At 36.8% G+C, this 26143-nt stretch overlaps 2 protein-coding genes across 4 annotated transcripts in view; one reads left to right on the top strand and one right to left on the bottom strand.

Moving 5' to 3' along the window:
• Nucleotides 1-4965, bottom strand: part of C3G (C3G guanyl-nucleotide exchange factor) — a 70209-nt gene extending 65244 nt beyond the window's left edge. Inside the window, exon 1 of one of the 2 annotated variants that reach the window (XM_074086556.1) lies at nucleotides 4792-4965. In XM_074086556.1, the coding sequence (XP_073942657.1) occupies nucleotides 4792-4828 (37 nt within the window). In that variant the 5' untranslated portion in view covers nucleotides 4829-4965. Of the gene's footprint in view, nucleotides 1-920; nucleotides 955-4791 lie in introns of those variants that run through there. The other variant, XM_074086564.1, reaches the window with a different exon arrangement.
• Nucleotides 4966-7068: 2103 nt separating this feature from the next.
• hyx (cell division cycle 73 hyrax) lies at nucleotides 7069-24266 on the top strand. Of its 2 annotated transcripts, none has more exons than XM_074086497.1 (13): nucleotides 7069-7218; nucleotides 7439-7590; nucleotides 7718-7823; nucleotides 7901-8020; nucleotides 12833-12978; nucleotides 13205-13421; nucleotides 14581-14749; nucleotides 18139-18270; nucleotides 18980-19148; nucleotides 19629-19752; nucleotides 22347-22488; nucleotides 23322-23463; nucleotides 24087-24266. In XM_074086497.1, exons 2-13 carry the CDS (start codon nucleotides 7460-7462, stop codon nucleotides 24121-24123), a joined length of 1635 nt encoding a protein of 544 aa, XP_073942598.1. In that variant the 5' UTR covers nucleotides 7069-7218; nucleotides 7439-7459; the 3' UTR covers nucleotides 24124-24266. The 2 variants fall into 2 exon arrangements, with proteins under 2 accessions (XP_073942598.1, XP_073942589.1); XM_074086488.1 differs by having other exon boundaries at nucleotides 7070-7222.
• The last annotated feature ends 1877 nt before the right edge of the window (nucleotides 24267-26143 follow it).

Below are 26143 nucleotides of genomic sequence, written 5' to 3'. Positions count from 1 at the left end.
GAGAACCTGAAACCGTTATTGCGTAACGTTTCTGACGCTCGCGATCGCAATCAAATGACAGTTTTTGTATGCAAAATCTGTCATTTGATTGCGATCGCGGGCGTCAGAAACGTTAGGCAGTACAGCCTCTGAATATGAAGCTTGAGGTCCTGGCATATATGTAAGAATATAACGAATGTTTGTTCTCAGGTCTAGGAGGTGTAATATGTATTTATATTTATGTATATAAGTAACTAGCGACCCGCCCCGGCTTCGCACGGCCAAAATAAAAATAATCGGCCAAGTGCGGGTCGGACTTCCGTTCCGTACCTATACAACATTAGAAGTTAGCAATAATGGACAAAAAAAACTCGTTTGCCGTACGGGAGCCCCCCTCAAATATTTATTCTATTTTAATTTAATTATTTATTATTAACGTGAATTAAAATACAAATTAATATTCTGTGAATATTTCAAGCAACTACCTGTTGCCTGCAAAGAGCACCCCTTAAATATTTATTTTATTCCGTTTTTAGTATTTGTTGTTATAGCGGCAACAGAAAATACATCATCTATGAAAATCTCAACAGTCTAGCTATCACGGTTCATGAGATACAGCCTAGTGACAGACATACATACAGACAGTGGAGTCTTAGTAATAGGGTCCCGTTTTTATAGCCCTTTCGGCACTGAACTCTAAAAAGGTCTCTAATCGAGGGCACTTCACACACATTTTGCAGCGCCATTTCCCAAAAACAACACCCGGCGCGTCAACGTAAGGAAGGTTGTTATTTAAATGCATTTTTTTGGTTCGATTGATATTTTAAAATTCGTAATATCTTTTGAATGGAATGTCCGAATTGAATAATTAAAAAAGTAATCTACAGGTAGTCAAAATACGCACAGGACTTATCACGCTAACACACACGAGTAATATTTACCTCGACGTTTCGGCAACATTACAGTGGCCGTGGTCACGAGTAGACTGAAGTGTGGGGGTGTCAAGTCTGCCTGGCAGCGCGAGTCCTTCGACCTACCCGCACTTGATCACAAATAGTACCGGCACTCGTATCACAAACTACCCGCACTTGGTAATTTTTATTTGTCACCCCATCACACCGACACACAACACTAACAACGTCCGATCGTCCGTAAAAACATTCATCCCGACGCCGACACTTATTTATAACAGGACTCCACGAAGATGAAAGCTTATAACCATCGTCCCGGTTGGAATTTTTGTTTTTTTATTTAAACTGCTTCACGTACCATTCTTGAGTAAAAACTACGTTCCGTGAAGAGAATTTTGGGATTGTGAAGCTCAATCCAGTGGTTTGGTCCTGACTCCAATAAATGCTCGGCTATGGCTGACTTATTTATCTGGCGATTTTTAACAGCTGCAATATGTTCCTTAACCCTCTCAGCTATTGTTCTTTTCGTCTGTCTGTATTATAAATGTGAAAGTTTGTGAGTGAGTGAGTGAGTGAGTTTGTGAGTGAGTGAGTATGTTTGTTACTTCTTCACGCTGAAACGGCTGCACGGATTAGGATGCAATTTGGCAAAAAGTTAGTTTATAACCTGGATTAAAACATAGGATACTTTTTATCCCGATATTCCCACGGGATAGGGATAAAATCTCGAACTAATAACTGCTGTGTTTAGAGTCATGAAATTTGGCATGGGTGTTATAATTTAACATCAATGAAAACCACAATGTGATTTTAGGGAATTCCCACGAGAATTTAACAAAATCCCGGAAGTTCAATTCAACTGCTGTATCTAATGATTTACGCATGCCAAGCCGCGGGTAAACGCTAGTAATTAATAAAATGTCCTCAACTCCCTGAAGTCTTGGATTGACAGCCAGCAGTAAATGTGTTAAGACCAATTGCTTTACAAATAACTTCACTACAAGATTTTATTTATTAGTTGGTTTAGATCGAACCATGCAAGTTGAATTTCACCTACTTCCAACATTTGGATTGTTAAAATTCGGAGTATGTACAGTATGATTACTTGGAGTAATCACTTGAGAGATGGGCGTGCCTTCAGTCAATTTTCAACTTTGAGGTCAAACAAATAAAATAGTTTTTACATAATCTGTAAATGTGGGTAGCGGTATACTAAAAATGGCTTTATTTTTATGACGTCAAAGTTGAAAATTGACTGAAGGCATGCCCATCTGTCAAGTGTTAACTTGAATTAATCAAACTGTACAAAATACTGTACTGGCAATCAGCGAAAACATCTTATCATTTTTTTATTTCAAATTCTTATTATTCAATCAGAGGTGACTTAGATCAATTAATTTTAAACAAGGTTTAAACAATAAACCGTCACAAGTTTTCCTTAGGAAAAGAGCAGCATATCTTAACTAAATTAAATTTATATACAAGGTGGGCCCTTTAACAGGAGCAAAAAATTAAACCACAGCTTCCGCGTCGCCTTGGGCTAATTTTGTTCTACAACTTTTGAAAATAACTTTTATTATGATTTTTATTATAGTTTAAAGTCTAATTGGACAAGCAATGTATTGCGAAATCCGTCATTTTGTTACGTGACAGGCGATGTAATTTAGGCAACATTGTACATACATACATGTACATGGAATAAACAATGATAAAATTACTTAATTTTTGAGTTGCTGAACTAAAGTATACCATTTGAGTAGCAGAACCTGTGCTTTCATTTTTTGCTTCTGTTACAGGGCCCACCTGGTATAAATAGACTAGTTTCAAATCTCCAGTAAAATATTCAGGATATTGTGGAAACTAGAAAGGCAGGGCAAAGATTGTTCTATGATGTCATATCATTGTGAAGTTTTAATTAGAACAAAAAATCAATTACCTAGGTACTTATTAATTTTCCTCATAACTAGGTATGACAAATAGAATGAATCATACAACTATTTCCTTCTCTACTGCTGTAGTTCACTTATGTTACATTTTGCTTCCTTTTGATAAAATATAACTTATCTAATGAATTCAACATCAGGGCTTCCCAAACTTATTTTTACTGTGACACCCTTGGGACTGCTATTTTTTTTCAACGCCCCTCAATCCAGCCCCCAAAAATACCTATGAATTTTAGTACTAGCCCAGTAACAGGTTATCAGAAAAGCACTATTTGGACATTTAAGTTTTATTAGAAAATAAGAACGAAATCAAAACATAAGTATAAAAATAAAAAGAGATCGACATGCGACACCCCTGGGACAATGTCGGGACACCCCAGGGCATTGCGACGCACTAGGCCTGTGGCAAACCGTTTGTATTCGTTACTGAGTAACGAGTACTTCATCTGATTTGAAGTAACAAATCGTTACTCACGAATACGTCTTGTTACCCATATAACCCGTATCGATCATACTCTGTTCTGGTTCTACTGTCATTCTTTAATCATTTTGCTAAGAGTAGCGCGTTCAACCAAATAAAACAACTCTTCAGCTTTATAATATTGTCATAAATTAAAATTAATTACAATATTACTTTAGATTTATTACAATAATCACTTAAAAACATTCGAACATTACGAGCCGCATTAAAAAAAATCTGTTACAGTGCGTCACATCTAGACCGACGATACAATATTGATACAGCTTGGTTTTGCTTAGTATAACATACATTTGTTCATACCGTATGGTGATGAGATGTGGTGTTTCTGCTTCATGGTTGCATCAAAAGTAACAATACGAGTAACAATATGATAGTAACGAGTACTGGTTAATAAAGTAACAAATACATACAGGTACCAAGGTTTTGGTTACTTTTACAGCCCTACGACGCACAGTTTGGGAAGCCATGCGCAGTTTGGGAAGCCCTGCACAACATGATTGCTCAAATTTGACAGTGAGACAAAAAAAAATACAATGAGATTTTTTATTCCTATATAATTTAGTATTTGGTTTTTTTATTCTGGACTAGCAAGATCACAACCAGAGAGTTGTCTTAACTAGGACAGAATTTAAATAATAAAATGGAAAATTAAAAGCTGTACAATCTGAACTTTTGTAAACTTATTGCATTTAAAGTTGGCATTGCTAAAGGACCAGCTGAATACCAGCTTCGTTATTTTGGATATTATTTCAACATTCTTAAAATGATTTATTCAATGTGTGATTTATAAAGTAAATTCAGCTATTATTCTTAATGTTAATTTGTTCTTCATAAAGTATGGGAGGACTCAAGAGGACAAACTGTTTTTTTTTTACAAATTATACTTTTTGTTTGTCAAACGTACAGAAGCAACAAAAAACTTTTTTATTCAGTGCTGAATTTGTTACATTTGACAATTGCCAGATAACAGTTCAGTGAAACAATGATTAAAAAAATATATATAATTGATGTCAAGTGTCACTAACAAGGATCAGCCTTGACAAAGGAGTGCCTGCCTGTGGGAACCTTTTATTTTAGCATGCAAGTATCATAAATTTAATAGTCAGCCATTCGGAATAAGTAGGTACTGTCAATTACTGAAAACTCAAGTGTTTATTGTAAAAGTATCCTACAACTTCTGTCATACTTGTTAAATTAATTTCATTATAATAAATCAAACAGATCAAAAATAGTGAGGATGAAATTATATGTTTTATTATGTAAAACACTTGAGGGCTAACTTTTTTCGTCTAGATTATTTAGGTAATATCCCAAGGAAGCCAAAAGCAACGATGAGTGATGATTTCTAAATTAAAACTTGAAATTAACAAATTATGCAAACGAACAGGGATTGCAATTAGTCAGTAGAATAGTTGAACATTCCAATTCTAAAGAACGAACGAAGTAAAGTATAACCAGAATGTCACGCATTACTTACCTTGCCCATATTTCTCAGTCTTTGGAGTGGAAGTCATTTTAGCTCGCCTTTGGATCCACTATGTCATGTTTTCACTTAAATACAAGACCCCTTTGATGTGTTAAAATATAAAATAAATCACAGGAATATCAATAAACGAATGGACCGACCGGCAGCCATGTTTAGAAACAATTTGCATATTTTGTTCAATTTGGTACAACAGTCGCCATCTCTTGACCCTTTACTATTCAAACATAAGTGTCAATTTCAATTAGAATAAATAGATGGCGCTGCGTACGGTCCTTTTTTTTCTTTTCTAGGGAAGACTAAGGATTGAATGTCCATAGTCCATACTGACCAGCAGTGCTACTACGAAACTCGAAACTCAAAGTTCGTATCGTATCATCCCTTTCGCTCTCGTATTAAACAGTATAAGTGTCAGAGAGACCGCACGACACGAACTTCAAGTTTCGAGTTTTGTAGTGGCCCTGCAGAGGCCGTATTGCCTAACGTTTCTGACGCTGGCGATTGCAATCAAATGACAGATTCCGCATACAAAAACTGTCATTTGATTGCGATCGCGAGCGTCAGAAACGTTAGGCAATAAGAACTCAGGTTGGTTTTGGTGAGCAAAAATTTGATCAAAAATATTTGAACACGCTTCTACGCCGTAAACAATAGTCGTGTTCAGATAATGTCTTTATTAAGAAAATACAAAATATCCATTGGACTAAAACTACTATTGTTGTTGTTTCTTTAAAAAAATATGGCTCTGTCCATTTGAGGACAATTTTGCCAGTGTCTAGTAGTTTTTGCCGTTGTACGGTAAAAAAATTCTAGAAAACGAAATATGAGAGGTAATGGTGGATGAACGATGACCAAAAAAAATCAAAACTACTATTAAATTAAAATAACTAAAACTAAAACTTTAATAAAAAAAAGAGAGGTGGGCCTCTTGGCATGGTGCCCATCACGCAGGCAGCATTCCCGCGTTGAACTGCGATTGAGATTATTTGCGCGAGAAAGCTGCTGGCGAAAGGGTTCCCTGTTGCCTCCCTTTATCTATTGCTGAGCTCCCTGTATAGCTCCAGCGCACCCTTACCCCTGGTGACTTAGTCTCGACGCCGAAAGCAAAGAAATTATATTGGGCGCCGAGACAGCTATATTTTATGACCTTGAGGCGTTCCCGGGCGCCTGCCGCCGCCCCAGCACATTTGGTAGTTGCTGGTAGGTAGGACGCCGCCAGGGTGTCTGTACAGGTAGCGCCCCATAGTCTTCCAGTGTTCAGATGTTTTTGATCAATTTTTTGCTCACAAGTTAATCGATATCGGATCGATCATATTTCATACAATTTTACTTGCCCCGATATTGTTTCGGCGTCCGATATCGATATCGGACGGATCGGATAATCTGTAGGGCGACTACGAAATTCGTAAATCGAAGTTCGTATAGTCCTGTCCCTCTCACTCGTATGAAATTATACTAGCGTCAACGGGGCGGTACGATACGAACTTCGATTTTGCGACTAAGAAGAAGCTTTAAGTTTTCGAACTATTCTGATGGCAAGGTAGGCAACGGAACTAAGTCGAGTTTTGGCTTAATAGAATAGTTGTGAGGTTTACTTTGGCTACGAATTACTAAAAAGTGAGAAATAAAGAAAATTTATAGCAAAAAAGTAAAACCTACTCAAAAAAATAAATAAAAATGGAACCGACTACAAAACCCTTCAAAATATTTTTCTAGGTACCTACTAGCTCGAAGTCGGCAGGAGGGATTGAAACCCATAGTATGTCATGGTGAGGTAGACGACTATTGTTCCACTCCTGCTAGCTGGCTTGTGCTTAGGCACCGAATTCGAGCCAGTAGGTACCTAGAACAATATTTTCAAGGGTTTTGTAGTCGGTTCCATTTTTATTTATTTTTTATTTTTTTGTAGTCGGTTTTTATTTCTAGAAATAAGCCTTTTTAAAACTATAGGTGTATACTTAAAAAGAGGTGCCAACTATTGTAAATCATTGTACTTTTTGCAACCTTTAATAAATAATTTTGAACTTTAAATACCTACTAGAAATGGTCATTTTTTTTATCTTGTTTTAGCCAAATATTAGTTTTCTGCGTAAACTGGTACGAAACGAAAGCTGCAGGGCTACTACGAAACTCGAAACTCGAAGTTCGTGTCATGGGGTCCCTCTGACACTCATACTATTTAATACAAGAGCAAGAGAGACGGTACGATACGAACTTCGAGTTTCGAGTTTCGTAGTAGCCCTCCTGACATTTTCATGCATTCCTTCCTATCCTATCTATCTGTATCTGTGGCAGTTTTCCGAGGCAAGGCAAGCAAGCAAAAAGCAAAGTAAGACAACCAACTAAAATCTTGCTTTACGGATATTTGATTTATACAATTCTAGATTGGACACTTGCCGAAGAGCAACAACGACTCAGAAGGCAGGTATGTTACATATTTTGCGAACCACGTATTGCTATATGAGTATTTTTTGAATAAAACAGTGAAACGCTGGACTACGTCACAAGAAGCAAAATCCACACGGATTTAAGAAATATCATTAATTACTGGGGGTCATAGTGTGGTGATTAAAAGTTTGATATTCGTGTTTAATTTATTGTTAAGCTTAACGTGTTTATTAACATATTTGATGCATTTCAGAACTAAACCAGTTAAGCTACAATGGCGGACCCGCTCAGTTTACTTCGACAGTATAATGTAAATAAAAAAGAGATAATAGAACGCGATAATCAAATCATATTTGGAGAATTTTCTTGGCCAAAGAATGTCAAGACCAACTATCTTATGTGGGGGTAAGATTTCGTCACCAGGAAGTACCTATGCGGAATACTTAATAGACGAAATGTCAAGTAATTTAATATTGTTAAAATTGGTTGTTTACACCTGAGGTTACTTAACATATATAATATTTAATTACAGTCCAGGAAAAGAGGGTGGTAATAAGGAATATTACACATTGGAGTGTCTCCTGTTTATTCTGAAAAACATACACCTAACTCATCCGGTGTATGTCAGACAGGCAGCTGTAAGTCTAGTAACTATTCAAATTATACTTTTCTTTACTGCTCTACATTATCTTAAACAGTAAATGTTTTTGATTAGGCTCATAATAAACCGGCTGTGCGGCGCCCAGATCGTAAGGAACTGTTGGCCTATTTAAATGGTGAAACAGTAGCATGTGCCTCCATTGATAAAAGTGCACCGTTGGAAATTCCTACACAGGTCAGTTATTAGGGTTTTGTTATCAATTAAATTAAGTTTAATTATATCTCTCAGCTGAGCACTAGGTGTATTCCCAGAATCATTGGCATGCAGTGTGTCAAAGCAGGGTAGGCAGCACAACTAGCACAAGACGCTGCCTACCCTGGAATTGACCCAACCCAATGCATGCTTATGCCCAGAATTACTACTATTTCATTCTAACAAATTAGTAGGAACACTGGAAATCCATCCTCACTGTCTTCTTTCTTTTACTTTATATTAGAGATGTGCAGAGTATAACTTTTAACGAGTAACCGAATACCGAGTATACTCGGTTCAAAGTTTCTCAAACCGACCGAAACCGAGTACTCGCAGCGCCGCGCAAATCTGTCTAAACCAGCCATCGCGAGCGAACGTCGCGGGAATCCCCGCCTTCTCCCCCACAAATTATTCAGTTGTTGTTTCAAAGAAAATCGCTAGAGATGCGCCGAGAACAATTTAATTATTATTTTAATTTAGTAACCGGAGTACTAAGTATACTCCGTTCAAAGTTTCTTAAACCGAGTACTCGGCCAAGTTACTCAGTTCAGTTTTGGGGCACGAAAACAGCTTTAGACAGGTTCGCGCGGCACTACCGGCCACCGCGAGCGAACGTCGCGGGAATCCCCGCCTTTTCCCCACAAATAAAATCATTCAGTTGTTGTTTTAAATAAATTAAATTAATTAAATTTCCAATAGTTGCTGAACAGTATATTTCCAAAAAAGGCTGGACTGTAAACTTCCAAAAGTGGCTGGACAGTATATTTCCAAAAGTGGCTGGACAGTAGACTTACAAAAGTTGCTAGACATAGTATCGTCTAAAAGTGATTTGTTAGATCATGACAATCAATCAGTCAATTTTCGAATTTAGACTGATGACAATCACCGAAAAAAGTAGAGCACTGTCATATAATACATTTGTTTCTATCATTTTGGTCCTGATATCTTTGACATGTCATTTGTTTATGCCAGCCTCTCATTTCTTACACTTATACTATTTAAGATTTTAACCAACATCAAAAAGATGAGGTTCTCAATTCAATTGTGTTTCACATCATTTATGAATAGATTTTGCAAATTATTGTCCCGTTTTTATTACCCTTTGGGCACAGAACTCTAAAAAGGTCTCTAATCGAGACCATTTCCCAAAAACTACACCTGCTCGACCAGCGCGAAGCCGGGGCGCGTCAACGTAGAGAAAATATCAACTTTTAAAATGTAAAAAAGTAGTTGTAGTGACATAACTACAATATTAAATGATATTATAACGGATAACTCACGTCTTAAACCGAGTTTAGCTCGACATGTTTCGGGCTATTTCGTAGCCCTTCCTCTCAGGAGCACGCGACTCGGCGGCTGCCGCAACACGCACACTACAGCCAGCCGACAGCAGCCGCCGAGTCGCGTGCTCCTGAGAGGAAGGGCTACGAAATAGCCCGAAAAATTGGCGAGCTAAACTCGGTTTAAGACGTGAGTTATCCGTTATAATATCATTTAATATGAGTGAGTCTCACGGTAGTTTCATGTTCAAAATAACTACAATCGTTGGACATAATGGTATTGCGAAGTTTTTTGTAGATATCGATATATTCTTTAATATCGTAGAACATTTTTTTGTTCTATCACCAATAGTTTCCACAGTGCATGCAATGAAAGACGTTTTATGGCAACTTTTTTTTACACTGAGTTACATTGTTAAAGTTTTAGTATGGAACCCTATTTTTTTCTGGTAATAAATATAGCCTATGGCACTTTGGAATAATTTAGCATTCTAATAGTGAAAGAATTTTTATTTAATTCATAGCAAACATCCTGAAATACAAAAAAACAAACATACAAAAATCCTAAAATCCAAAACTTTCCTCTTTATAATATTAGTATAGATTCATAATTCTCATTTTTGTGTTTTTAATTAATAAATACTCTTAATTGCATTTTTAAACCAGCCTGTTTTATTATAACACATATTATTCCTCTTAAATAATAATTTTATTTAGACCGAGTATACTTGTCAATGGAACCGAGTTATTTGGCCGAGTACAAGTATAAAAAAAACTGCAGCGTACCGAGTAGTAAACGAGTACTTGGGCCATTATATTCCCCAAGACACAGGTCATTCACCTAGTTTGGGGGTCGGAATGTAAGTTTATCTACTAGCTGTGCAATAAACATTTTTCATTTCATTTTCATTTCATATGTTAATTTATTTGATGTCTACCCTCATGGAAGGTACTTAAATTCATAACCATTTTTATAAACCTACAAAGGGTCGCTCATTTAGATTGGTCAGTATAATTAAAGATTTTTAAGTAATTAAGTAACAAGACAAACTGCATGTATACATGTGTACATACATAAAAAAAACTTGTACTAAGTTCGGGGATTGAACCCGGTCGTTTTGTAAAATAAAACATACATTATTTGTATTTGGATATCGGTAGTGTAGATCATTAAGCAATATGTTACTATGAAACACGATATCTAGAATGTATAAAATGCATTGTATTTCATATTTTTTAATAATGTGTGTTTTATTTTTCAAATTGACCGGTTTTGATTCCCGATTCCAATCCGTTTGATTCAGTTTAATTGAAATGTTGTTACCACCCCATGTTTATTAGCACAACAGAAGGATAATTTGCAAGAATTTGGATCATGTTAGATTTAGTTTCGGTATCGTCTTGAGTTTTCATAAAAATTTAACCCTGAGCATCATTTCTTTTATAATACACACACAAGAACATGTCATGTACAGTCGAGTTCATAGTTGTGAGAAAAAAATTGATCAAAAATATCTGAACACGCTCTATTGTTAACGGCGTAGAAGCGTGTTCAGATATTTTTGATCAAATCTTTACTCACAAGTTTACGAACTCGACTGAACATACCTAGTGCCACAAGAGTTGAGGTCACGCACACAAGAATATTTTGTGTAATGACAGCAGGATTTTGACTTTTACTCATTCATTTCATTTATTCTCCTTTTGTGCAATCAGTTCTTTTTATAGCTGTGTGTGTAATCATAATCATTCACTTCAACACTCATGGCGTGGCACTACTTGCAGGGTCATACCCTCGATATATCGAACAAGTGAATCCAGTCACTAACATGGTGTAAAAAAACATGAAAATTGCAAGTTAAAAAAGCTTTTATGAACCTGAAATTCAGCAAAGTACCTTAATTTTGACCTTCTAATCTTTCAGAGCTTAGCTAGAAATTAATAACTCTTTAGTAAAAGCATTCACGGAAAGGTCACAAATTAGAAATTTTATAAGTAGTTGTTGAGTGTCTTAAAAACAGATCAAGTTTAGATATCGTCGATAATACTGCAATGCCGCGTAACCAACAAGGGCTAATGCCGCGCAACCAACATTAACTTTTTTTCAGGAGTGTTAAAATTAAAATATCTTTGCGTTTATATTATACTGCCACTGCCAATGGCCACGAAATCGCAAAGCGGAATAGGTTAAGCGGCATTGCAGTATCATCGACAATATTACTTTTATTAGGGAAATTTACTTGAATTATTCAGAAGAATGTTTCCTTAAAATTAACAAAATTATACAGAAGAGGGTTTAGTGCTTAATTAAAATTTACCAAGATAGCAAAAACTAAGTTAATACAAAAAAAACTATTAAATACAGAGTGAGAAACAGTTTGTATTTCATAATCAAGGTCCAGAGTTTTTGTAGCATGTTAAGATGGAAGCAAACTATGAAGCCAAGATTAATATTAAAAAAAAATTCAACCTCGACATTGGCGGAATCAACGAAAGTACATTGAGCTATTTTTTTTTAAATTTAAATTTAATTGAATTTTGGTTGTTACTCGTATTCATTATTTTTTTTATTTTTAAATGTAGGTATATGCTACGTAATAATTGTAACTGTGGTGCAGGTTATTATGAGATTAGTAATAAAAACTATCCATAAGCGGGCTGTTCTCCGCAAGTCGTCGTCTACGTGCGCCTATTTTGTGTGACTGGCTGTATGTACTATTCGTGCCGGTCCAACAGACCCTTAATGTTGCCGACGACTTCCTGGAGCGACCCTGGCGAGGTGTGTGTCGTACGGGCCATGGTGTGGTGCCGTGTAGTTCGCCACGCCAGTGCACTCCAGCGCAATGTGTGTGGCCGTCTCTTCTTCCTTTATGTAGGCTCTACACAGGAGGCTGTTTGTAACACCTAGATTTTAAGTATAGTGTTTATTGAGTAAGGCATGTCCAGTTAGAACCTCGTCTAGCAGTCTGAGTTGGGACCTCCCATATCCGTAAAGTTTGCGCGACAATCCGTCGTTGATTTTCGGGAGTGAAAAATAATTAAATATCTATTATTATTATTTATTTCTTTTATCTGCAACCATAGAAGATGCAGGACTTTCGAAATCTTGACATTACAAGATGTCGAAAATATTATCCATTACATGTGGGAATAGTTGCTATTTTATTAATTTAAAATTTTAATGTTTTATCGTTATTTTTAGGGATTTTACTTATAATGGTGATAAAAGCTTGACGAAATGAAATAAAAAAATTAAGATGAGTGAGAATACAATTTTGATGTTAATGTCGACTATTTCGCTTTTGTTCGCCTTCATCTTTACCGTGCGAGAAAACTTATTGGAACCCTGTTCATAATACTCTGTGGCGGCGTTCGCGCATCAAAAGTTTCTCGTTTCTTTGCTAATCTAACATTCCGCCGTCTATAATTACTTTTTAGGCATAGGATACTAGAAACATAAAGCATTTGGTTTCAAACCTTATCTTAAAGTGCACTCAAAATATTTTTGATTTAGGTAAAACGCACGCATGATAATGAGGCCGGAGAATCAGCGGCTAAGAAGCCCCGTATTGAAGAAACTCATGTACAGAAAGTGCGTGAACAACTCGCTGCTCGTCTTGATGCACCTAAAGAAGCCTCTGTCACTGTTGACAATATTAAGTAAGTGTGATTAATTTGTAACAGTAGCCTAGGGTTTTCTTTTGTAAATTGTATGTGTATGTTTAAATATATAAGGTAGATTTAATTTGAAAGTGATTACAATTGCAAATGTATAATGTTCACTAAATAAATGATAAACTAAAAAATGTGTTATATTTTTCTTGTAAATTAGTAACTTTATTGAAAAAGAGAAGTAGTTGATTTACCAACCTTTTTTAATATTTAGATCATTGTCTGAGGCTATGTCTGTGGAGAAAATTGCTGCCATCAAAGCAAAACGCTTAGCCAAGAAAAGGACAACTATAAAAAGTAACGACTATTCAGACACACTTGGTGTTGTTGGCTCAGACCTAAGGGCCATTCTAGATTATGATGTTAATCATATCATAAGTCGGGAACGTCAGTGGAGAACTAGGACGACAGTATTACAGAGTAATGGAAAAGTAAGTTTAAATATGCAATTTTGAATAACACACCTTTACAAGTTTCCATTTAATCTTTTTCCAGGCATAGTGCATATAGCAATCACATAAATGTAAACAAATATTCGACCTTACTAAATATACAATATGGTACAAAATCATTTGAATTTGGAAAAAATATTATTCGTTTTTAAATGATTCCCTCATAGGTAAACAACATAAAACCAGTGGCGTAGCGTAGTTTTGCCGGCCGTCCGCCCCGTGCGGCACATTTAGGGGGCGGCAAAATATGATAAAAAATTAACGGTATATGTGAAGTTCCCTATCCGCACTGGGCCCGCATGCGAACTATGGCCCAAGTGCTCTCATTCTGCAAGGTGAACTGTGCCCAGCAGTGGAACGTGTATAGGTTGGGGTGATGATAGTAATTCCATAATAAAAAATGTCGCACCTACGATTCGGACCGATTAGAATGAGTAAACCCTTAATAAGAGGGCGGCTAAATTTTCTTCCGGCCCGGGCGGCTGGTACCCACGCTACGCCCCTGCATAAAACTAGGATTTATTTTGTGGTAGCACATCTAAATTCGCGGGGCCTGAAAAAGGGTTAATATATACATGGGCGCCGAGATGTGGGTGCAAGTGTACCCCCTGTCGTAAAAGAAAATATATAAAACAAGACTAAGATACAAAATGAAACCTATAAAATGCACCTCCCTATATACAGATGCAAGATGCAATGCACCCTTCTGAAAATAATCCCGCCGGCGCCCTTGAATATATATTATAAATAATCCCATTATTATAATAATTTATAGACAGCACAAATTGAACCTGAAGTCTTAGGGGCTGTTTCACCATCCATTGATTAGTGTTAACTGACGGTTAAATTTGATGCCGTCTCCGTCTATTCAAACAAAACAAATACAGACGGCATCACATTTAACTGCCAGTTAACACCAATCAGTGGATGGTGAAACAGCCCCTTAGTGTCAGTTTTCAGTAACACTAGTTTTTTTAACTTGAGTCATGGATCGCGTGTACAGTATAAAAATAAAGAATAGATATACCACTTTTTTAACGTCACATATTTGACTTACACTATTGACAAAATATTAGCTTTCTATTTTTGTAAAGTTTAGTTAGGCCATAATCTAGCTTAGAATTCCAAAATTTTTCAGCAATTTTTGAAGAGCATTACGGCCCTTTTACAAGGCATTAAGGCCCGTGAAGAAGGCAGGCCCGGAGCGCCTCGGCCGCAGCTTGTAGTCATCCCACCACCAACCGCTCTTCCAGCGCAGCAAGCTCAGTACAACAGATACGACCAGGAAAGATTTAGGCCGAAAGAAGGTATATTACGATATAAATCCTAAGTTATTTATTTATTCTAATCCTAAATATAAATGCGTTAGCTTGTGAGTGTATGATTTGAATTAAATTTGGTTTAACTTATAAGATATAGGCCACTTTGTATTCTGATATTCCCACGGGATCGAGGTCTACGCTTATATGGTCAGAGGCGGCGCGAGGCGTAGGCGACGTGGGTCACCGGCGCCCACGGCTTCGCGGTCTAAGGGGCTTCGCGCCTCAAGTTTCTGTTTTTTTTTGCTTACTTAAAAATCCGACAACTATTGTGTGGTGTGTAGAGAGAGATGGGTAAATCCGGATCTGAAGATTCAAAAGAGTCAGATCCTTAAGCGGATTCGAATCCCTTATTGACTCCTTTCAAATCTTATCGACGCCGAAGAGTTACTAACTCCGACCAACCTATCGGATCGAGTGACTCGTGATCGGCGATTCAGCACACTTCACTTTCGTTCAATCACGTAGGATCGGATATGTGCCGTCCCGCTCACGCTAACAGCATTTATTACGAGAGGAAGAGGGATAGCATGATACTAAGAAATAAACATTATTATTATTACCAACTTCAGAGCCGCTCCCCGGAGCCGGTTCGCCAGTAGTAAGTATATCCGAAGTGACTCACAGATTCAAAAGAGTCATTAGGACGAATCGGTACCTCAGTACCTCGGTACCGAACCGAGCCGAATCGGCCATAGACAAACTAATAATCGTTCGAAAGAACTGGAGTCAATAAAGGAGTCGGAGTCTATAAGCGGATTCGGTACCGATACCGGAGCTGGATTTAGTGAATCAGATCCCTTGTCGGAGTCGAGATTCCCCATGTCTAGTGCCATCATACGGCCTGGCAGATTGCCCACGCCAAAAGGTCTTGCGCCGCTACTGTATATGGTGCTACCTTTTGACCGCAACTTCGTTCGGGTAGGTAGTTAACGAATAAAGTAAAGTAGTAAAGTATTTGATACCATCCCACTAATATAATAAATGCGGAAGTTTGTAAGTCTGTTTGTTTGTTACTCTATCACTTCAAAATCGCTGAACCGATTTAGATAAAATTCGGTACACAGATAGTTTGAGTCCCGGGGAACGACATAGCATGTGTTTGCCTTGGTATGTATGTAAGTATGTATGTATGTCTATTCCTATGTCTTCTCGTAACTACTCAACGGCTGAACCGATTTTGATAAATGATACGTCATGGGATTCGTCTTGACGACACGAGTGACACTGGGTACATTAAATTCTTGAAAAATCAATATGGCGGATTTTTGGCGCCAAATTGTAAGTTTTCATAAAATTATTTTTATTCAAATCTATCGAGTATGGTTTCAAATGAAAGGTAATAATGTATGTATGTATGTATGTAAACTCTTTATTGCACATAAAAATAAAAATACAAAAATACAGAGAGGAGAACAAAGGCGATAATTAGCCCATTCTAAATATGTATGGGTTATAATAGTTTTAATCTACCATTTTCACAGAACTATTAAAATAGTGTGGAATAAAACAATAAATTAAAAAAATAAAAACCCGACTGCCTTAAAAAATACTAAAAAAAGAAAACAAGTCTAGTGGGCTAGAACTCTGTATAGTAGCTAACTTAAAGTTCAACAGTCGGGACCCATTCAAATCTTGACCAGCTCAAAAATTCTTATTACGTAGTGGGTCCCGACTGTTGAACTTTTAGTTAGCTACTAAACAGAGTTCTAGCCCACTAGACTTGTTTTCTTCTTTTTAGTATTTTTTAAGGCAGTCGGTTTTATTTTTATTTTTTAAATTTATTGTTTTATTATCCCAGGAAATTGCGTAGTTCCCGCGAGATAGTGGTAAACGAATTCTATTCGGACGTTGTCGCGGGTAACAGGCCAGTTGGCCAATAATTCTAAGACACAACTGTAATAAAATCCGGCCAAGTGCATGACGGGCCAGAGCCACTTTAAAACAAAAGTATAAATTCCCTTACTCCCTACACCACGGGAACCTTCTTATTGCACTTCTATGTCCCCTAAAGAATATAATGTACCTAATATCAAGTCCCTAAATCAACTACTTTGTAAAATCCTCTTATTCCCTATCCCGCTGGTATTTCGATTAATCCCTTCTTAATACACCTTCTTTCCTCCTATTTATATCTGTCAAATATCAACTCACAATATTAGCTGATCAGTTATTTACTGAAAATTGACATCTTTCTCATACAAAAAAGTGTATATTATGTGAAATTGTAGCACTTGTAACTTTTGTGGTATAGGGGCCAGACCTAATGGTTCCCGAGATTGAAGCCACAAGTAAAGGCTAATTTTTAAGGCATTTAGTAAAAAAAAGTTGTAAGCTTATATGAGTCTCTTCGGTATGAGGTTCTTCGGTTGTGGAACTCCTTACCGATTGACTTACGACGCGCAAAGTCTTTGTCACTATTTAAATCTATGCTTAAGGAGCACTATCTGTCATCTTGTAATTATTAGCCTTATTATAATTTATTCATTTATTTGTTGCTGTTTATCTCACTACCTATATTTATTTTGGACGTATATTATATGTACGATATAATTATGTATGTATTCGTAGATGTATTGCTGTTACGTTTAAATTTTCTTATCTACTTTTGGTGCACCACCTGTTGTAAACTAGTCCTTCCTTCTTTCTGTAAAAAAGGTTGCCTGGAAGAGATCGCTCTTAAGCGATAAGGCCGCCTATTGCTCACCTTGTAATATTTTTTTCTGTGTATCTGTTTTCTGTATCGCTTACTATGTCTGGTGTACAATAAAGAGTCTTTGTATTGTATTGTATTGTCTCTTAACTTAAAACTCGGGTAAATCCAATTCTGATTTTTTTAAATATTTTGGTATTACATCACATAAAAGGGTAAAAAACTAGTTTTGTTACAATTTTATCGGTTAAGTATGATTCCGTGTCGTTTTTGAGAAAAATACTTTTCAAATCTAGAATCCAGAATCCAGGTCTGTTAAATCAAAATTATACAAATCCACACTGAGTTTTTTCAAAGATAGATAAATTGCAATCGATTATATCAAATGAAGGTAAATCCAATCAACATTTTATTTGATGTAAAGAATTGATGGTTTTAATGCTGAATTTGCCGAACAGGATCGATTTCTTTAATGCTTTAGCCATAATAAAAAAGCACTTCCTATCAAATCACCGAATTGACGGTTATTATCACTTTTTTTTTTCAATAATCTCCATGAGTGGATTTATCTAAGGTTGAAGTTAAGTGACGCATATGTAAGTAATGCAAGCAACGCTTTCTTTCATACATGGTAAAACTGACATCATCTACTTAATATAAAAGTTTGGTAAATTAGTTTCGTTCATTTGTTATGTATTACTAAAGATTTTCAATATTTTTACAGAAACTGAGGGCTTCAAAATTGACACTATGGGAACATACCACGGTATGACACTGAAGTCTGTGACTGAAGGACCAAGTGCTCCTCTTGCAACTCGCACTCCCATGCACCCTAGTCTGCAGCGGCAAATGCAATGTAAGTTTGAAGTTATATTTTAGTAGTTAAGTTTTTGGGGCAGCCAGGGCCCAATTCCATAACAAATTACAAGCTAATAGTATTAGCGGTTTTGTATTGAAATTCGCTAATACTGTTTACTTGTAATTTATTATGCGATTGGGCCCAGGTTGAGTGTGAGGAGTGAGATTAAGAAAAAAAAACATGTTTTTTAACAACTGGCCAGTTACTGAAATGGATAAAGAGAAGGGAAGAGATCATTCTCTACACTGTACAGCATTAGAGCTTATAGTAGAGCTTATTGATAGTGTATAATACTGAAGCTCAGTATTGGTTAGTGCAAGTAGAAAAATAATATAAACTATCTAGATTACACTGCGTTTCTTAATGAAATCCGAAAGTTAGTGGTTACAGAAGTGGGAAGTTTACAAAGTTTAAAGTTACTATAACTTGAACCAATATCAAACCTGAGACCTTATTGTCGAACACACTTGAAACCACAATCGTTTTCATCACTTCTTCCTGTCAGATGGTATAAGACGAGGTTAGAATGAGATCACGACAAGGCTTCAGCTCAAGCTTAAATTATAACCATATAATAATTATAGTAACGTGGTGGTGCAACACACTAAAGAGTCCTTGACAAATGAGTGGTAAATTGTTTTGAAGGTCTTGTTACCAAGCCATAATCTCAAAAAAAAAGAGTGGTAAAATATAATTATGTGAACAGTAAAGAGTCAGCTCGGCACGCCGGGCCGGCGCGAGCTGCTGCCCGCGTCTGCGGCGCGCCCGCCCCCCGGCGGCAAGCGGCCGTCCCGCACTCCTATCATCATCATCCCTGCTGCGGCTACTTCGCTCATCACCATGTATAACGTCAAAGACATGCTACAGGACCACAAGTGAGTCCAGGCAGCAATGCTTTGATCTTTTACTCTTTTTTCATCGATCTTTACCTGTAAAAGGTCTAACGAGACTGACTAATTGAGCATAGGGAGCTAGATTTTATGTAATTTTCCTCAGAGGCAATGACTCTTGCATGAGCTAGTCAATCGTATATTACTGAGAGATCAGATATTTTTTTTCGATTTTTGCGCCTTTAGACTCAAGTGCCGGCAGTAGATGTAGAAAGGAACGCCTGCTCAGGAGTGGTTCGATTTTTAGCCGAAGTGTGATCTTCCACCGATTTAGGGAAGCGAAAATAATAACCCCTAAACAGTTGTTCATCTTCTGTACTTTCAAGTTACATCACATTTTTTGCTACTTTAATGCTGTAACCTTTTATTGATAAATGAATGCGCAATTAATCCACATTGAAAAATAATGTATTATTTGTGGTCATACTCGGCCATCTTTGTTCTTAACTGCATGTGTTTTGCCAGGTTTGTGCCTGTCGAGCAGAAGAAAACCGAAGGCGCTGTTCGTGAGAACGAGGTGCTGCTTCAGAGGAGGAAGGGACCCTGGCTACCGGGAGACCATGTACCCACGAATGCTCTCACAATAACGGTAAATGCACCACTTTAATATCTTCTGAACACATCTTACCTGAATAAATAGTAAATGTGGCATTACTACCATAGTTTGTCTATGCGAAAAATTAACTGCTCGTGAAGACGAAACGTGCAGAAATGTCTGTGTTCGTTCGCAGACATAGCTTTCTTTTTTTTTTCAACATATAACAGCCCTGTGTAGTGTAACTTAATTACTTAACTAACTATCTATGCAGACGTGCATAACTTGATCATAGACAAAGCCTACAACTTCTTCTACATCCTGCGAAAACTTTGCACTTTCCCGAGATAAAATGTAGCCCATGATAATCAGGGCTGGTATATATTTCGATTAAAGTATTAGAATATAGATCAGTGTAGCAGTTCCAAGGATTACCCAATACATGCAAACTTTATTCAGTAAGTATAAAAAATCCGAAGAATAAAATCTAATTCTTGTATATACAAAAGAAGAAAGTGCTCCAACGATTTCGATGAAATTTGGTACGTAGGGGTTTTCGGGGGTGAAAAATCGATCCAGCTTGGTCTTATCTCTGGGAAAACGCAGGATACCGAGATTTAGTCCGAGTGGAGCTCGGTCGCCCAGGTACTGAACAATAAAGTGAGACGAAAAACTGTATTTTTGTGTTGTTTCAGTCTAATGGTGAATTGGTATGTGGTTCTCGAAATTATATTGCTTTTCAGTCTTATTTCCTATTTATTATCAAAAAATTACAGCTGTGTCTGCTGAGTCTTGAAATTTTCTCTTCTTCATCTTTCGAAAGCGTGCCTCTCCATATTTTATAATATAACTAGCGGTTGCCCGCGACTCCGTCCGCGTAGAAGTAAAATAGTTTACGTCCTATTCTCAGACCTACTGAATATACACAAAAATACCATGAAAATCGGTCAAGCCGTTTCGGAGGAGTTTAGTCACAAACACTGTGACACGAGAATTTTATATATTAGAAGATTGTTCTAAAAAACCTTACACATGTATATACATAATAATATGTATGCATTTAACTTACACATATACATGTGTTATATTATATGTTTATAGGATTAATTTAGAATAACACAAATACTTCTTCTTTAAAAAAGCATTAGCACTTTTAGTCTGACTAAAATATTTTTAGTTCTTAGGTTTAAAAAGTGAGTTTTTTGACTTATTTATTTGTGTGTCACGGGAACGTTACTCGCCTATGGTCTATCCCATAATTCGAGATACTAAAATGACGTTTCATGTGTTACCTGTTTTTTGCGTCTCATAAATAGTGATGTGCCGCAACCGGTTATCACCGAAAGATATTGTAGGTACCTATGTATGTATGTCGTAAAATACTAAGATATGAACGGATCCGTGATTTACTAAAATGTAGGGCACTTAGGACATTCGAGAAAAGGTAAAATAGGTCTAATAAAAATGCGACCGTTTTCGAGATATTTCGACTTTTTATAGATGTTGATGTTTAAGTTTCAATTTCATTCTTTGGCCACTGTGTATAGATATTTGTACGTATTTACAACCATACACTTGTCGGCTTTACTAAGAGTTTGACGTTTCCGTTTTTTCCGAGGCGAAAGTATTTCTTCGCTGTGTCGTCTATGCGACGAAGTACTTGGCTACTCAGAGTCCATGTTTAATCCAACAAAACTCAACAAAAACACGACCAAACAAAATTAACAAATAAAAAGTCTATCTCAACAAATTTAACAAATAACGTCAACAGCAGCAATAACACGAGAAAACGCACTGATCACATCCGATGACAATACGAGTAAAGTATCGAAAATCGGTTGAATACCACTTGAATACGAAAAACATGAACAATGACGTTGTGTGTTACTGAGGGCCTATTCCGGAATTCGAAAATCAAAGCTCGTACCGCAACGCCCCTCCCACCCCCGCACTAAATAGTAGTGTCAGAAGGACGGAACGACACGAACTTCGACTTTCGAATTTCGTAGTAGCCCAGCTGGCCCTAACTACGAAATGCAAAACTCGAACCCCGTATGTTGCCGTCCCGCTGACGCTTATCCCATTTAACACGCGAGTGAAAGGGACGGTGCCATACGAACTTCGTTTTTCTACTTTTGTAGTAGCCCCTCTGTATTGTTTTTTACGTTGGCACTAAGTGATGAACACTGTATTTTTACTGTTGCTTAGATTTTATCACTTTATCGTAAGAGTGCATTTATATTTACAAAATGGAAAGTAGAATATTGTATGCTATAATAATATTTTTGCTATCGTAAAATAATACATTTTATCGGTTATTTACGAAACCAAAATCATGGAGCAGCACTGTTCCTTTTATGCTGGCCACATTATTTTTACTTTTGACATTTCAGACTGTCATTTTAGTATCTTCATTTCAGGGATAGACCATAGTTTGTGAATTTTACAATTTGCCCTTTAACAATTAAGTACTTACTGTGATCTTTTAATATAAAAAAAAAATGATTTAGCCAAAAAGTTAATTGCCAGGTAGATTCTACCAAGAAACTGAGCCATCCGTCGAGATTAACAGAAATAAAAAGGTGTGTTTATGTTTATTTCTTTTATGATTGATTATGATTAATCTGACGCTAACCATATCGTGTTAGGTACCGTACCGCGTCGTGGACAACCCGAGCCGTCTGTCGGCGGCGGAGTGGGACCGCGTGGTCGCCGTGTTCGTGCAGGGCCCGGCGTGGCAGTTCAAGGGATGGCCGTGGGACGGCAACCCAGTGCAGATCTTTGCTAACAGTATGTTACTGAGTTCCCTCTTCTTCTTCTTACGGGTCGCAAGTATTGAGATGAAGCCTGGTTCAAGGCATGATGATAAGAGGCAGAAACGACATCAAGGCGGTTCAGCACCATCCTCTGCAAATTTTTCTTGTCGGCCTGTGGACGAACATGTCGCTCTGGCATCGATCTAACTAGCCAAGAATGTCGTCTGGAACAGACGGATGTACCTAAAACTAAAAGTTTATTTGCACTACACAACGGAAATGTATTTTAACCAATGTTGCTTGCTCCGTAAGTGCAAACTTTGGAATGTCGGTTAAGTTTTTCTCGGCTTGCTACATACAACATGGGTCCTTTAAAAGAATAGTGTATCGCTTTTTACTAGCCTAGCAACATATCAGGAGATTTAGTGATACTGTAGGTGTCCATGGGCGGCGGAGACCATTTAACATCAAGTGAAACACATGCCTGGTTGTTATCGGCTTTTATTTAAAAAAAAAACTCAGTGAGCGAATATCAGAATAAAAATCGTCAATACAACTCGGGTTCTTGTCATTCGACACCAGACTTCACCATACTTTGCGATTGAGCCAGCTCACGCCAGCTATCGACCCCGAGATCTGATAGACAAAGGTTTTAAAAGTTAGGGTGTAACTTGTTTGATTTGCATATTGTTGGGCGTGCAGCTCCTGAGCTAAGCAGCAGCTCTCCCCCCAATTCAGGCACGCTGCCACCATTGACTCATTAATGCCCACATTCTTCGAATTGAAGCTTCTAGACTCTCGTTCGTAAATCCTTATTTACCGTCCTTAAGACAAAGTATACTATTCAACTTGGTTTTGCCTTCGCAGTCTGCGCGTTCCACTTGAAGTTCGACGAGATGAAGCTGGACGCGAACGTGTCCCGCTGGGCGGTTACCGTGCTGAACCTGAGTCGCACGAAGCGGCATCTCGATCGTGCGGTGCTGCTCGGCTTCTGGGAGACGCTAGACAAGTAAGTAGACCTTACTCAATTGCCTTAGCAACCCCATTTTAGGCAATCTAAGACGTGTTTAAGTATTCCGTGGTAAGACCATGCAGTCGTAAAAAGTTCTAATTTTATTACCAGTTTAGAACTTATCTATCAAATTGTTCCGGCCAGTAATCACTAAGATTTCTCATTGTATATCAATCAAACTGTTCAATCTCCCGTTGACACCGATTTCATTAGTACCTATAGCACTGTCTCTTGTTTTTTGACTTTCCTGTGAGAAAAATGCACACAGGTTATTATTTTAAATACAATATGGTTACCGATAGACGTAATTTCGTTTAATTTTATCTTTATTTGATCTGCGAATTTGTTATCATGTAATATGTACGACTGTTTTTTTTTATTTTCATTTGTTTAATTCAATGCAAGAAATGTCTGAACCAGTCTAAATGGCAATCAATTAAGAAATATTTGTCTGATCGAATAGCGTTTAGCAAGAAGTACTTCATTATTTAGCAGCCGTTATGTGTATCATTAACAACGGCACTGTAAGTATTTTTATTACAACAAATCAAAAGTGAAAGTGCAACGCTATCTGATACGAGAAAAATGCTTTAAAATTAAATGATAATCTCTTGTTGCAGGCACATGATGAAGAATAAACCACATCTTAGATTCTAAATAAATTAAAGCTTCACAAAACATATCTGTGAGGGAAACCGTGTGAATATTTGAGTCTAGCGTACTGCAGATAATTTAACAGTACTTAGGAATACTTTGTCCAACAATCCTACACAAACAATAATACTGTCAAATATGTAATCACTAATGTATGACAATCTTTTACGTAGTCCAAGGTTTCCATTAGCAAAGACGCTCGTATAGAGGAACCATAAAAACTGAAGTCTAGGATGTAAACAGTCGATATGCATGACCTTATGTAAAGTGTACCTTTTCATATTATGGTTAAAACGTTGAGTGAATTGAGTTTATCAAAAGGAAGAGATTGTGTATGAAGGCTAGAAAACCAGAATCCAGTAATATAATATTAATACCATAATTTGTTGTTATTGGCTCTTTTTCATAATCAACTGATTTCTAGTATTTAATTTTGAGATGTTTAGCGGACGGTCGAAAATTGTGTTTATTTTCTCTCTATATCATGTCACTTCGATTTGCACACCTGCTTGTTTTCATTTGTTCCCAATTTACTTTGTGATTTCACTTTTTTGGTGATGGAAGCGGATCAATCCTTTCTTTTTTTTCAGTGAGTCATTTTATCTAGCAACTTACAGATATTATGTGATCAGAAAATTAAGAAATGTTTTAAAGTCACTCAAGCACTCAGGAAATATTTTTTTGCAAATAATGTTTTAGTTATTAACCAATTATTTGCACAAGTCCATTTATTGTGTTTTATATGTTTAAAAAAAATGATCGATCGATCGAGCGCCGCAGTGTAATACTACTGCTACTATTCTACTGGCATAACTACTGGCCCCATTAATGTTTCCGTTAAAGCTGGAGTGATTTGATAAACCGCGCTAGCCTCATGTACTTGATATGAAAAATGATCCTCGAATAAGAATTAAAGCTACAAATATTTAAGTTAAAGTAAAAATATGAAATGGGTAAAAAGCAAACAGCTGTGTCGAGGTTCGGCCATGTACTACTGCAACTGCCGACTCGGCACTTGCTCGAATATAAAATATATTTTTCGTAAAAATGAGCTCCAGTTTGACAGTCCTTTCGTTTGTTTTCTTTTCTTGTAAACCTAACGGGAATGCATGTGAACCTTTTTCGCAGCTTGAAAAAAAAAATGTTCTAAATTTGTCCTATCATTTTGTTTGTAAACCGAAGCTTTGTAATTTGTTTGTATCAAAATTACCGCGTTGTATAAGTAAAGTAGTCATTAATTTTATCTCCTTTTTTCAATTGTGCTTAATATTTCTCTTCTCACAACTCGTCTCTTGAAGTATTTGTTTGGATATAATTTAAACTTACCTATGAGTATTTTGATGAATGAAAAGATGATTAATTGATGTATCGATCTATCGATTATTAATGTTTTTTGCCATGATAAGTCCTACTACCTATTATTATTGCGTGAGTAATATAGTTCTAACTGACGCACTCGGATAAATGGGTCAATCAACTATTTTACCGACACTTTGGGCGTCTCCTGCGTTACCAAAATTGTCTCTGGCGTTACCAAAAAATCGTACTTCCAACAAGATATTTCACGGTTTAATAGGTTGAACTTACATAGGATGGCATGTATTCATGTCCACCATCTATTAAATTACAGAAAAAAACATGGTTACTTACAAAAATCTGCAATTGTTTGAAAAATGTCGCGGACAGATTAGTGTCGGTAAAAAAGTTGATTGGCCCAAATACCAATAAAAATCGCTTATTGGTATCGATTTTGCATTGGTACATTTTTGATTTATTGGCTTTAAGGCCTACCACACCGCCCCTGTACGTCATAAGCGATGTGCTATTGGCATTACTGAATTTTGAGCGTTCAAGCATTTGTTTAAGAGATAAGGAAAATCAAGATCACCTTTTTTTTCTTATGTATCAAGACTGGCAATAGCAATAGTGTTTATACCCGCAAACAAACATGTTTATACAATATCAGAATTTGTCCTTAATTTGAACATCAACATAATGAATGCTTTATGATTAGCTACGGGGG

The sequence above is a fragment of the Choristoneura fumiferana genome, chromosome Z (genome assembly GCF_025370935.1).
Source record: "Choristoneura fumiferana chromosome Z, NRCan_CFum_1, whole genome shotgun sequence".
NCBI classification, from domain to species: domain Eukaryota; kingdom Metazoa; phylum Arthropoda; class Insecta; order Lepidoptera; family Tortricidae; genus Choristoneura; species Choristoneura fumiferana.
The sequence above is the reverse complement of the archived record's forward strand: the minus strand, read 5'-3'. Positions and strand labels throughout refer to the sequence as shown.

Bases quoted from the DNA above. Each gene is read 5' to 3' on its own strand.
- hyx (XM_074086497.1), top strand. From the start codon at position 7,460: ATGGCGGACCCGCTCAGTTTACTTCGACAGTATAATGTAAATAAAAAA. The intron at 13,422-14,580 runs GTAAGTTTAAAT...AAAATTTTTCAG, and splicing joins TATTACAGAGTAATGGAAAA to CAATTTTTGAAGAGCATTAC. The intron at 18,271-18,979 runs GTAAGTTTGAAG...TTATGTGAACAG, and splicing joins TCTGCAGCGGCAAATGCAAT to TAAAGAGTCAGCTCGGCACG.